Genomic DNA, 15,170 nt, shown 5'->3' on the forward strand with positions numbered 1-15,170 from the left:
GTTTTTGTTGCAGGTTGTTTAGTTACGTCAACAGCAGAAGCGATTTGCATTGCGCTCATCTATTTTAATCAGCATTACGTTAGCGAGATGTTAGATCTGCAGGATGTTATCAAAACGTCGCATTTATTAAAAATGCAGACTACTGGTAAAAGTGATGCAAGTGATTCGATTAGAGTGGAGGACATTTCATTTGCTTTTGCTCGGAACGTCGGCTCGCGTTCCGAAGCGTACAAGTAAATATATGTTTTCAGCTCAGTTTATTTTTCATTTAAACATTTTTGTCCATCTCCCGTCCCACCACTTCCGGGGAAAAATGTTGGGAGCTTCTCGAAATCGGATTTTCCGCCTATATTATGTGTATACAGTATGCACTATGTTGTTTCTATATGGATAACATCTCATCACTTCCAAATACTATTACGTATTGAATTTATTCCACTTTGTACACGCAATTTAAATATCTACTCCAAGCAAGATAAGGAATTTAAGTAAATATTGGAATTGATATTATTTGCTATTAAATTGCCCTTAAAATCCTTTCTTTTTAGCAATAGTTTTGATGACGAGACCCAGCATAAATACAGCCCTATCAAGAGGTCGCAAAAAACGTCCAAATCCTAATGGGACTATTAGTTTTGTTTAACGACGACAATAAGAATCATCAAGGATTTGTTACTGGTTCATATTGATTCTCTTTCTTCTTGTCCTTTTGATATAAATTACTGAAAAGTTGAGTGGTCCTCGTGAGATAACTCATTTCTTTTTTGCTGTTGTTCTCTTCGCATCAGCCGAAGGGGAATCCGAAAGTGAGCCGTATTTTAATACAATCAAAAAGAAAGCTTTCAGCTTCCGGACTTTCATTGAATTAAGTCTTCGGTTACGTGATACGCAATTTCATTGAAACATTTCTTTTATTTTTATTTTTTTTTGGTACGTGCGTATATGTATATCCGATTTAATTCGGTCTACGCATAATTTCCCATCCTAATACACACCTACGAGAAAATTGGATTATCAAAATTGTCACCCTCAATAACGAACCCTTTCAGCTATTCGGTTTAATGTTTGCCAGACGCTCGCAAACAAATTAAAATCACCCCGCCCAAACGCACGTTGTTGTTTCTTCTTTTATTTTTTGTCTTCTCCCTTTTTCTAAATGCCCTTTTATTTCGCAGGAATGAGCTCCTCGGAGGGTTTATTGTGTCTAAGAACTGCCGAAAACAAGACTGCGGCGATGTTGAATGTCACCGCTGTGAACAGGACGAGCACATCTTCGGAAAACTTTGATGCAAAGATCGTCGTGCCTCTCTATGTGGCAATATTCGTGCTATCCATGATCGGTAACTCCATGGTTCTGATCACACTCATCCAGAACAAGAGGATGAGAACGGTTACTAATGTATACTTAGTTAATTTGGTAAGTACTAAATCGAAATTTACTTATTAATTATTAATTTTGTTATCAAGATATCATTATTAATTTTGTTATCATTATATAATATTTATAAAAAGTTTCATGAAATTTATGGAAATAAATCCATAATTTGTTAGTAATCTTAATTGGAACTTACTTATAGGATATTTACTTTCCATGATCATTAAATTTTATAATTACTAGGAAAAATTCGACAAATAATTCTTAGATTTTGTACTAATTGAAATTAATTTAATTGCAACTTACTTATTTATTATGTTTTCATTATAATTTTACAAAATACTTTCATTTAATTCTACAAAATTTTTACAAATATCTCTTAGATTCTGTTAGAAAGTAAGATTTTAATTTTAACTTAGTTAATATATTAAACCTTAATTACTCGCGCGGTGTCTGTGAGAAGCCAGTAGGTACAAACGACCCATAACTTTTAAAACTAAAAAGGTGAGGCAACCCAAACCTAATAATAATAATAACTGACGATTTAGTCATTTCAAAGTAATGTGCTGAAGGATTAACAGCAAAAATCTAGTAAAAATTAAATCTAAACTTATGCGATATTTATTTTGTATTCATTTTACAAAATTATTTCATTCATATTCTGTCTAATAGTAAGAACTAAATCGATACTCACTTCTGAGATATTTATTTTGCATTCATTTCATTAAGTTGTATAAAATTTTATGAATAATTCTCAATTTCAGTTTGATAGTAAGAGTATAGTTGGTACTTACTTAAACTTTACTAACTCGAGTCGGTGTAAATAGTATACCAATATCCTAAGAAATGATACCAAATCTATATTGTCTTTCCTAAATCTATGACATTTAACATAAGCTATGCCCAAAGTGTTTATTAAACGCTGGTGTGATGTGGTGTATAAAATACACCGCGCCAGTAGTACATTGAAATTTCAGTAGTTAAAGGTTAAAAGATGTTTATTTTCTTCTCAGGATCTTTCTACAAAACACTTTCATTGAGTTCTACAACATTTTACAAATATCTCTTAGATTCTATTTGATACTAAGAATTTAAATTAGAACTTATTTCGTGGAGATTCATTTTGTATTCATGATCATTTTACAAAAAGAAAATCATTCAGTTTCAATATTAACGAATATTCATGATATTTTTACAAAACAGTTGCATAATATTTAATAAAGAATTCCCAAAATCTTTTTATTATTAACTAAGTACTTAATTGGAACTTGCTTATAAGATATTTAGCTTCAATTAAAATTTAATTTAATTAAAATTGACCGTTAATTCCCGTAATTAAATTAAATTTTTATTTTTTATTTATGATCATGATAATTACAACTTAACGAACAATTCACAGATTTTATTTGATAGTTAAAATTTAATTGGAACTTTTTTATTGGATAAAACAAGCAAATAACAAATACAATCTATACGTTGGCAAGAATTTATATAATTTCTACAATCATTACAATTTTATATTATAAATATTTCTTATTTTTATTGTATTATAAGATGATTATAAGATTGTAAATTGTTACTTCTAAGATATTTACTTTCTTATTAAAGTACAAAATAATTTCATTTGATTTTATAAAAATCTACCGAAAAGTGCCCGGATTCTGCACGAGTTTAATCTGCCACAGTGAGCAATAGTTATATAATATTTATAGCCCATTGAACCACACGTAATTCTTTGTAAAAACTACATGTAATATGCGCTACGTACAAAATGGAACGAACATAAATTGCAAACATTGTGCACGAATAATATAAACGCAAATACGTGCAGAACATTTTTTTTTCTGGGATCGCGGTAACCGATGAAAGAGAATATTTAATGTATGGATTTGCTTTATGCAAATCGCGGAAAGTTTCCAGACCATGGATGTGGACATATTTTGTGTCTCTTTACGGATAGTATGTTTTAGTCCGCGTGATTATACCGGTTAATTAAAATTTAACAAACCCCCATTCCCAAGTTTATTTCGAATGGGACAATTACCATGCAAATTTGCGTCTCCATTTCCATCAAAAGAAAGCTAGCTTTAATCACAGACGAAAAGGGTAAACTTTGTATACATTAACGAAGGTTAATTGTAATTATTACAGAATAGTTTCTTCATACTTTGTCCATATTTTCATAGAAATTTATTAGATTAAAAAAAAATTAATGCAAATTTGAATCCTAATATTACATTACTATTGCACCGTTATTAATTAATTTGAAGAAAGTTTCATTATTTTATTAACGAATTGAATTAATTAAGTCCTTAAATTAATTAATTAAATTAAAGTAATTTAATGTATTATATTAAATAGATAAATTTAATATTTAATATGTTCAATATTTAATTAGATAGAATATAATATTGAACATTTGTCTTTAGATCAATTATTTATTTGTTTTATTATGCTCTAATTAGCAATCAAAGATGAACAAAGGGATAAATCTTCAAGGACGTGTGAGCATAGCAAATACGTTCCATCCGTGCCCTAATTAAGGTCCGTTTGCGTTTATATAAACAAGCAAGGCATGTGTATTTCCCTCACGTATATAACATTTCCGAAGAGACACGTGAATTCACTGAAACGCATTATTTATTTATTATTAAAGCATCCCGCATATTTTCAAGTACGTATATATGTGTCTACCATCTAAATTTCAAAAGGAGAGATAAAACGTCGATATGATAAAAGCCAAAATGCATTATTTATTAGCTACATCTTTATACAATGTTATGTAACATTAATGTTTACTATTTATCAGAAGAAAATGGGAGTTATGTAATAATATTTAATATCTTTCTTCAATATAGAAATACCTCGCATAGTCCGGATTCGATCAATCCGTATTCACTATAGTCCGGCTTTGAAATTTCAAAAGATACTTAACTTTTATTTCAATTTATACAGTGAAGACTCTTTTGCTGCGATTTTAAATTCCTCGATTAGTCCGGTTTCAAACAGTCCGGGATATTGGCAGAAATCTCGCAAAGTTTACTTTAAATTTAACTTTCTTTTATTTAATAAATCAATACAGAATTACCTCGAATAGTCCGGCTTCGATCAGTCCGGATTAACTATAATCTGGATGGAAAATTTCGAAAGAAACTAAATTTTTAATTCCAGTGTCTTTTGTGATTTCAATACCTCGATAAGTTAATTTTAAAATTAATTTTATTTTATTTAGCAAATCAATACAGAAATATCTCGAATAGTCCGGATTCAATGTTGTCAGGTTTGATGATTTCAAAAGAAACTAAATTTTTAATTCCATTGATACAGTCAAGCGTCTTACTTTGCGATTTTAAATTTCTCGATTAGACCGGTTTCAAACAGTCCGGAATTCTCGCAAAGTTTATTTTAAAATTAACTGTCTTTTATTTAATAAATCAATACAGAAATACCTTGCATAGTCCGGTTTCGAAAAATCCGGATTCAATATAGTTAGAAAATTGAAAAATATACTAAATTTTTAATTCCATTGAAACATTCAAGTCTCTTAGTCTTCTTATTCATCGATTAGTCCGGTTTCAAACAGTACGGGATATTGGCGGAAATCTCGCAAAGTTTACTTTAAAATTAACTTTATTTTATTTAATAAATCAATACATAAATACCTCAAATAGTCCGGATTTGAACAATCCGGATTCGTTATTGTCAGATTTGAAGATTTCAAGAAACTAAATTTTTAATTCCATTTATATAGTCAAGCCTCTTACTTTGCGGTTTTAAATTTCTCGATTAGTACGGTTTTAAACAGTCCGGTATATCGGCGGAATTATTGCAAAGCTTATTTTAAAATTAACTTTATTTTATTTAATAAATCAATACATAAATACCTCGAATAGTCCGGATTCAATATTGTCAGGTTTGAAAATTTCAAAAGAAACTAAATTTTTAATTCCATTGAAACAGTCAAGAGTCATAATCTTCTTATTCGTCGATTAGTCCGGTTTCAAACAGTACGGGATATTGACGGAATTTTCGCAAAGTTTATTTTAAAATTAACTTTATTTTATTTAATAAATCAATACAGATATACCTCGAATAGTCCGGCTTCGAACAATCTAGATTCTTTCATATTTTAAAATTTTAAAACAAACTAAATTTGTAATTCCATTAATACAGTCAAGTCTCTTACTTTGTGGTTTTAAATTCCTCGATTAGTCCGGTTTCAAACAGCCCGGATGTATACCTCGCAAAGTGTGGATATTTTAATGTTTCTACAAATAGATTATAAAGGATAAACGGTATTTATTTGGAGATATTCCTTATGATAATTTTTTAATTCAGTTTAATTTTACAAAATATAAATTATTTATTTTAAAATGTATGCTTATCATAGTTTGATGTCGTTATTACTTGCATTAATTGCATCATGAATAATGGAACGTTGCTTCGACGTTAACGCTGAGATGGTAAATGATGGAGGCTGCTCAATTTCGGATTGATTTCCGCTATAAATTTTCAATAAACGCTCCGTCTTAGGAGACTTCCACCGAGTATAAAGAGGGCCCTCGTATGCATATTTATGTGTGTATATTATTGAATATTTCTATTATAAATTTACGACGTCGCCTTTGCCGATCATAAATTCGCATCACTGTACTTGCACATTCAATTACGAGGAATAAACAAACGCAACATTTTAATTCAAAAAATATTATTACATCATAAAAGCAACAATTTTTTAAAATGTATTCTTTCATATAGAGTAGCGTTTCTCAAACTTTTTGGTCGGCGACCTCCTTTGCATTAAAAAAAAATTGCGACCCCATAAAGATTGGGTATGTGTAGAAAAAACATCCAGTATTGATCTATCATCAATTTTTCTGCGAACTCCAAATATTTGGAGAATCACTGATATAGAATATTGCAAATATTTATAATAAATCTATTAATTTTGAAGAATATCCAATATAATTGCAATTATTTGCATGAGGGATTGGGATAAAAATCCGGGAAATAGGAAAATTTTCAAAATTCTAAGTGGTAAAATTGTAAAAAAAAACAGACCAAGAATTCTGTTATTTTATTCTAGAGAAAACAGGAATTATTAATCATAACATATTTTTCATGTTAAAAGTGTATATATTTTCATAAGAAGAAAGTTTAAAATAAATTCTGTTGGAAGCAATATTTACATCTTACATGTTGAAGATTATATAACCTAATCTAAATTAGGAAATATTATAATATGAAACTAAGAAATTTATATTGAAGGATAAAAAATGTTAAGTCAATTTGTAAGGCTGTCAAGATTAAGATGATGGTAAAGCCGTTGCAGCCAGGTTACGAGCTCTGAACCAATTTACATATGCATGTCTTATCAGGACTGCATCTCATAGCAGATCCGCATCCAACAAGATTTGCATCCGCAATCATTCACCCTCATTCCGCTACGTTTCCACAATTTTACTGAAATAAATCTCAAGTACTTTACGTTTGAATTCAAAGAGACGTGAATTAAAAAAAAAACATCTCTGACTTTGAATTCAAAGAATTATAGCGTCTTTTTATTCTGTACATTAAGATGTTAAAGCCATTAGTTTAAATTGCGAAAATGAATCGAATTGTGATTCATTAATTAATTTACGGTTTTGCAGTTTTATTTCCCTATTTGACGTTTCGCGTTGGCGTTGCGTGGGTTTTCGATGGTGTTAACACGGTCGCATATCGACACAAAGATCAATAGGGTGGAAGCCGGACCACGAGGAAGGGCTCGAATTTGGATCAGGTCCTGATCCCCAAGGGCTCTCCGGTGTTACGAAGCCATCCTTTATACACAGTTCTTCGCTTCCGGTGTTTTCCTGGAATCGTTAGTGAGAGTTTTTTTTGGTATATATTTATTCATTAATTTCCTTTTCGCACATTTTTCAGCATTAAATGGCAAATTCTGAATGAATTCCATAAAGTAATGAACATTTAATATTCATAAATTCAGCGGCCTGGTCGATTCATACACATATTATGAAACAGAAAAAAATATTAGAAAAAAAAAGGAAGAAAAAGGAGTTCATAATGCATAATGCATTATTTTGTACCCTCTTCTCTTTAGCGTCGCGGCTAAAAGGCGATCTTTTGTTTACCGGATATCGCGTAACGCTTTATCGCTGCTTGGCCGTCGGAAAAACACTTGCGAGGAGGAATGGCATTTTTAAATAGTGGTTGTAAATTAAAAGTTCGCCTACCCGTGTAAAACATTGTTATCGCAGCTAATAAAAAGCGGAAACGTGGAAACCCCATCGTAAAGCGCGCACAGACAGCGCATTCATAAATACACGCACATGCAAAGTAATATACAGAAGGGAAGGTTGACGTGGTGTACAAAATCGCGTCTGGATTGTTCCCTTCCATTGCTCTCTAAGCGAGACCTTTTAATATCAACGTTCGCGGCTGCATTATTCAAGGCATTAAACGCTTTATAATACACTCATCGTCTTACATAATTCATAAATTAAACCGCAACGTTTTCAGGTATACACTTATCATTTTTATTTCACTAAACACGCCACTCGAGTAGGTGATTACAGGTACCCCCCCCTCGACTTACGAACTCCCGGATTTACAAACAAAATTTTAAAAGCTCTAACAAAGAGATATATAGTGATTAAAAACTAACTATCCAAACAAAAATTGATAATTTCTTTAATAAAATATAATATTAGATGTACTATTTGTTTTGTTGCATTTGTTTCTTTTGTCATTTTTTATTAAATAATTGTGCTGTCTTCATTGAAAAGTATTTGTAAGTAAGTATTTAGTCTATTTTAATCTATTTTTCAAATTTATGCAGTCAGTAATTTAATAATTATAAAAGGAAAAACCATGATAAAGTGTGGTAAAGTGTGGTAAGATAAGTATATTTTGAAATTTTTAAAATTCCCCCGACTTACGAACAATCCTTTGGAACGGAACTAGTTCGTAAGTTGAGGGATTGTATGGCTTTCGGAAACCAACGTTTTATGGATTTTTTTTGAGCGTGGGATGTTTTGGGATGCGGAACCTATATTATCGCGGAGGGTTAAATTTTGATTAATGAGTTTATAATTGATAATAGTCCTTGCAATCATGAAAAAGTAGATTTTCCTTTCGAGTTACAAATAATTTATTTTATATTCTGTAATTATTACTATTGCTAAATTTCAAATATGAAATAAAATCTTGCTATAGGAAATAACAACGCGTACTTATTGTTAAAATTCCTTTTACATTGGGAATTTTACAGGTACTAAACTTTTATCGAATTTTCTGTCGAGATAATGGTTCAAATGAGTCCATCTTCCGGATTTATTTAAAAAATGAGGAAACTATGAGTCCTTTTAGTGGACAGTCTCTTGATATAAGTAATGTTAGATGAAATAAGAAAAAAATGTTTCAAGAAGTAGTTTATTTCAGTTCAATTTTCTTGAAATATTGATGTGCTTGATACAAGATTCAACTACCTCAAGATATTAAACCAACATACCATACATAATAGGAACATCTGTAGTTTATAACTAACTAAAAATATTATAATTTTTAGAATAAATGTGTTTCATTCAAAAACCTAAATCCGGCGCTTTGACCTGGACACTACATAAAATATATATTCCTCGTCAAAATTAGTCGTATCTTCTGAAAGGCTCAACTTCCCTTCTATGGGTCAGCTAATGAAATAACTTTAAACAACAAATACTAACAAAATTATGGTCAAATATCCGACAAAAAATTACAATTTCAAACAAACATATAGTAGTTTCATCCAATTTGAAAAAATTAAAAAATAATTTGTTAATAATAACTTTTATTAAAAAAAAACTACTAATATATATAATTTTTAATATTTTTTAGTAAATTCATTATTTTTTTAATAATTTGAATTACAATACATATATTTTTTGTAATTGTTTGATCATTATCTTGTTAAGTATTTCTGTGAATATATTTTAATTAGCATTAATGAAACTCAATTTGTTGGGAAAAAATACACATAATATTTACATTGCGGAAGAATATACACCATTAGAACTCACCTCACGAAAGAAGTATCCCTCCCACCAAAGGATATACGCGCGTTTAAAACACCTTCCACGTCGTAAATATATTAAATATTAATGGACGAAGAAGTTCCTCACTCTTACGTCAATATAATTTTTCTTTGAAATACTAAGGTAACATGCTTTTCCTCTTATTCTGCTTTTAGCTGATGTATACTTTTGTATACTAAACCTTCAATACATATCTATCTAGTTATATTTAGATTTTTAGATTTGATTGATAATCCATATATAATTTTATTTAAATTTGCTATACTTTGAATCAATACCTAAAAATAGTGCGGCTTTATTTAGTCCGGATTCATTAAACAAATAAACAATATATTAATTGTACAAAATTAAAAATTCTAAGACATTAATACACAAAATTATATGTATACACAAATTATCGTTGTTTTTCATTTAAATAGTCTGTCTACCGTCTAGTCTTGTTTTGTACTATTTATATTTATGCGGTTTTAGAGTCCTCGAACAGTCCTGGATAATGGTAGAACCAATTACCCGCAATATGCGAGGTAATTATATTAATTATATGAACTTAATTAAATAATTTAGAAAATAAACAAATAGTAATTCGTGGTTCACATACAAAAGTTCAAAGTTAAAGAACTGATTTGAAGAAGTTCAATTTCGATTCTTGAAATGCATATTAATAAAATGAAGTTAAAATTGTAATACTAATTGTAATAATGAAAGTGAAGTTCTAATTATTACTTTACAAATATAAACCTATTTTGAAATAGAGGTTATAGTTCATTGCACTGCAATAAATGAAACTGAATATAGATAAAATTATTACATTACAACTAAAGACATAGAGAATAGTTTAAAATCGAGGTTATAGTTCATCGCACTGCACTATATGATAAATTGCATTGGATATCTGTTTGTTTATACCCGTTAATGGATAATTTCTAACACAGATCGAGTAAACGATAGAAGGCAGTGTCTAGAAAACACGGTTTAGTTCTATCTGCGCTCATTATGCTGTAAATTAGCTGATGTCGTGCCATTAACCCCGCAACGATTACAATCATCAGTTGTGCAAACGTTGTACCTGAAATTGCATCTTCACGTGCATTACCACACTATGAAATTTCCATACAGATTATTTTTTTTGTGTGCTGTTGCACACACAACAAAACGTGCGCGATAATAATAGAGAAACAAATTTTAATTAACAATTTCAGTTGAAAAATGTGTCGTTCCATTATTCTTTTTTTTTATGTAACCACAGGTTACCAAGAAGCAATATAATTTCACAATTAAAATTACATTACTTTGATCTTTAAAATACGTACTAAAATAACATTTTAATTAAAACTTTTTTCTTTATAGTAAATTTAAAATTAATTTCATCGGGAATTTCGTCAAATTTCTAAAGTTTAATTAAAATTAGAATTCTCTGCAATTTTCATAAATTAAATATATTTTTTATGTCGTATTTTATTTACAATCTATTCAATATGAATAATGAAATTAATCGCAGTTGACTTACACTTTCCCAGTTTATATTTACCATTATGATGATTTTGAACATTAATGATCTACTAAATCTAGTGGTTTGCAACGTATCAGTCTATTTATTGATTTTTGCTTGGCCAATAACCCAAAAATTAGGATGCAACTCCAGTCTGTTTAGGTATCTACAACTAAATGTTGGTAGTGTCATCAAGAGGATGATGAACCACGGAGCCCTAATAATATCTCTTAGGCAGTTTGATTGGAACTTTTTTATGATATATATGTTCGACTTGCTGGCTGTACCCCAGAATTGAATACTATACGTCCATACTGGTTTCAGTATTACATTGTATATAAGTAATTTATTTTCCACTAATAATTTCGTCCTTTTTTATTTCTAATTGCTCTCTCTCTTAGCCTGAATGTAATCTTGCATGCCTGGATATTTTAATTTTCTTGATTTCGGCACATCTTGTCCCTTACAGTTGGGCAGGTGGATTTCATTTCGCTAACTGCTATTCTCTACTTCTTGACCCATTCCTTTAGTTTATCTAAATTTTCATGTAGATATTCAGATGCTTCTACCGGATTCTCACTGATGTCAATATTGTTGTATCATCAGCGAATGTTGCAATAGTAGTATTGTTAGTTTTAGAAATATCTGCCGTGTATATAAGGTATAACCGTGGTTCTTAAACACTTCCATGTAGCACCCTTGATTTTGTTGGATATAAATCAGTGTAAACGTCTTCAATTTTTACCTGAAACATTTTATATAATATCTGGATATATGATTTTATTATTTTAAAATAATTATAAAGCAAGTTCTTGTTTATTCTGTATAGTAGTCCGTTATGCCAAACTTTGTCAAATGCCTGTGATATGTTCAAAAAGGCAACAAAGCAGTATTTTTTACTTTCCAGGTCTTGGTGCCGTATTTGCAATGAAAATCAAATTGATGGTCTGGTATTTAGTTTATTTGATGCTATAATTGGTTGCAATCGGTTAACAAGAAAATTTTCGAAAACTTTTGATATTATAATAGACTTATGTGTCTGTACGACTTGAATTCTTTGCTTTGGCTATTATTATAATTTGTGCAACTTTCCACTGCGCTGGAAAGTAATCTGTACGTATATTTGGGTGATAAATGCAATTCCTTTCAATTTGAGTTCTTTCAATAGTTTTCCGGCATCATAACCTGGCATTTTTTTTTGGCTTTATTTGACTACTAATAGACCAAAATTTTGGACATTTGTAATGATGAAGATAAATAAGCTGAAACTACCTTATCTTTTTCCGTTGAGACTTGTGCTTTACCACGTGATGTCCTTGCCCAATTTCCATTGCGTATAGGAGGGAATTTTTTTTGCGGTTGTTTCAGATTTTTTATTTTTCCACGAGGAAATCTGTTGCTTCATTGATCGTCAGGTTCAGTCAGTACTACTTTACTCCTTCAATTTAGATGTAAACTGTTTAACTTTGATTTATCTTCTAGTAGTCTGTAATTTGGCCACAATCTTCTCACTCTGCGTTTTTCTGAAATCAAACGTTTAATATAAAGTGGTTAAAATAAATACACTGGAACCTCTCTTAACGAGCATAATCCATTCCAATTTTTACTCGTATAGTGAAACAATTTTCTCCATATAAACTAATCAAATATACGATAATGCCTTCCATTTTGCTCATTTTTCTTACAATTTTTTTTGCTCCTTAAGCGAAGTTCCACTGTATAAATATTATTTGTTTCATTTACAATTGAATAAAACAATATCAATATTTATAGAAAATTCAGCGTAATACATTGTATAATAAATAATATTTGTGTGTATATTTAAACAAGAGATAAGTTTCATTTATTCCCGATGTCTTCTTTAACGGAAATTTATTACACTTTAGCTCAAGGCACGAAGAAGCTGCGACCGTAAACCGTATAAATAATAAACTAATAAATAAATAATGAACTTAGCCAGTAAATGAATATTACCGCAACGAAATTCAATTTGGTAATTGTAATTTTCAATATTTTCGGTTCGTGGCAAACTTTTTTTTTGTTTGTAATTATTGTTCTCGTTACTTTTCGCAGTACAACAACTCGAATTAATTTATAATTCATATTTTAATTTGTCCGCAGTTTGCCAACTAATAAATAACACGTATATGATGGGGAGAAAAAAAAATTAGGAGAAATATCAACAACAGAGTTGCGAACTCGTATTTATTTGCTTATGGAGTTTCGTTCGAAGCTAATTAATAGCAGTGATGCAATAACACGAGTACGGTTTATTACGGCGTATCGCAGTGTTCAATATTTTGCGTTGATATATTGATAAGTCGTTATATTAATTTGCAATTAATTAATTATCATAATTAATCTTAGTGTTTGTAATGAGGATTATTACGTTATTAATTATTATAATTTTGTATTAATTACATTATTTACTATTATAATTTCGTTATTAATTATGTGTAATCAATACCGTTTTTAACATCTACTTTATTTACTATTCATTTATAAATAGACGAGAGGAAATAATTGTTTCAGCAATTTATTAAACTAAAATATATTAGATCCAAAATTCACAGGTCTGCGTTTTATAGTTTTTATCTAATCGTTTCTTTAATTCAATATTTAATTTGTTAATTCTATGAATTTAATTTTACATAAATCTCGCATAGTCCGGTTAATCGGTTCCGCCAATATACCGGACTGTTTGAAACCAGACTAATCTAAGAATTACATTTTGGAATGGAGGTGAAGGCGATAAAAATAATAATCACAACCTAGGTCAGTACACGGTTAACAATATATTTTCATCACTAACAAATGCGAAGAACTACATATATTGTTGATATATTTTGAGTCAAGCTTGAATGTCATTAACTTTAGCCGCTTAATAGCATTTTTGGCCTTATGTGGTAATCCTGATCTTCATCGTACTGCTGCACCGAAAATTTTGACAAACCACTGAGCGTTAAACAGTAGTTGAAGAAGATTGTTCTAAGCTATTTATAACTGGAAGATGTGGGTTTCGGTTACATAACCCCAAGCAGGGGAAGCATACAGCAGAACCGGTCTAAAAATAATTTTACACAGTAGAAGTTAGCTGTCCGCACTCTTGTTTCTGGTTGACCTAAGTTCTTTGTCCAGCATCAATCCAAGGTATTTAGCCTTTGTCTTCCAAACAAGTACTGTGTTGAATATCATTCACCTGTAGTTACGACAATCCTGCGCTCGTTTCCTTCAACTCTTCTGGTGAAAAGTAGAGTTACGCTTTTTTCGTGTTAATATCTATTTGCCAGAGATGGAATTCCTTCAGTTTATCTACAGCATCCTATAGGACGGTAGTAACAAATTATGTCTTTGAGATGCACTTGTTCTGTAGGTTTGGGACGTCAGCCATGTAGATGATGAAGAAAAACAATAATAAGCCCTCAGGAACACCTGCGGAGATTCTTTTAACTGTGGAACTGGTATCAACAATTTGTATCTGGAATGACCCGTTTTCCAGATAAAAACTTCACAAATGTTTAGCTTTCTGCATCTTGAAAATCAACCCTTCTGACAAACCTTGTCGAAGGGCTTTGCGATGTCCAAGAATACTACTTACGTGTGGTTTTGCTAGTTGTAGCCTAGGCTGATGTATTCCACTAGGCGCAAGACCTATTGTCTCTGAGCCTCTCTTTTATAGTCATTGAATCTCTATCATATTCTTCTTATATTTCCAGTTTTAGATAATAGATTAAAAGGAAATAAACCGATCATTTCTATACATAAAAGAATGTATTAATTATTTAGAATTTATTTTTATTTTTTTTTATTTATTTTGAAATTTACAAATCGTACTATAGTGAAGACTTTCTAGTTGTGTTGAAGACTTTCTATATATAATTTTGAAACAATTTCCCATTTTTTGTACAATATGTTTTAATATTAGAAGCTTAAAGAAACTTTCGTTTAATAAAACTCAAATTTGAAATAAATTTAGACTACTTTACAACTTTGTTATTCGCTTTCGAAAAGTAATTGGCAGGATGTAAATTAATTTCCTGAATCGTTTCTTGTCTCCCCCTTTTTGGATTTAAATTAATTTAAATCTTGTTGGATTAGTCCGAAATTAACGGATTTTTTTCGCGTAATATATAAATCGCCGATATTGCGAATGCGTATACACAAATTTAAATCGGGCGTAAATCCGTCGTTGTTAGCAGAACGTATTTGAAAATTAATTAAAATCTCATTT

At 30.2% G+C, this 15,170-nt stretch overlaps 1 protein-coding gene across 1 annotated transcript in view; it reads left to right on the plus strand.

The window, feature by feature from the left end:
* LOC108560283 (cholecystokinin receptor-like) overlaps window positions 1-15,170 on the plus strand; it is a 108,808-nt gene that overhangs the window by 40,457 nt on the left and 53,181 nt on the right. The window contains exon 2 of the mRNA XM_017917761.1: window positions 1,176-1,417. Coding sequence (XP_017773250.1) covers window positions 1,178-1,417 — 240 coding nt within the window. The 5' untranslated portion in view covers window positions 1,176-1,177. The remainder of the gene's footprint in view (window positions 1-1,175; window positions 1,418-15,170) is intronic.

Source organism: Nicrophorus vespilloides, unplaced genomic scaffold (assembly GCF_001412225.1).
Source record: "Nicrophorus vespilloides isolate i.1.1-1 unplaced genomic scaffold, Nicve_v1.0, whole genome shotgun sequence".
Taxonomy (NCBI): Eukaryota; Metazoa; Arthropoda; class Insecta; order Coleoptera; family Silphidae; genus Nicrophorus; species Nicrophorus vespilloides.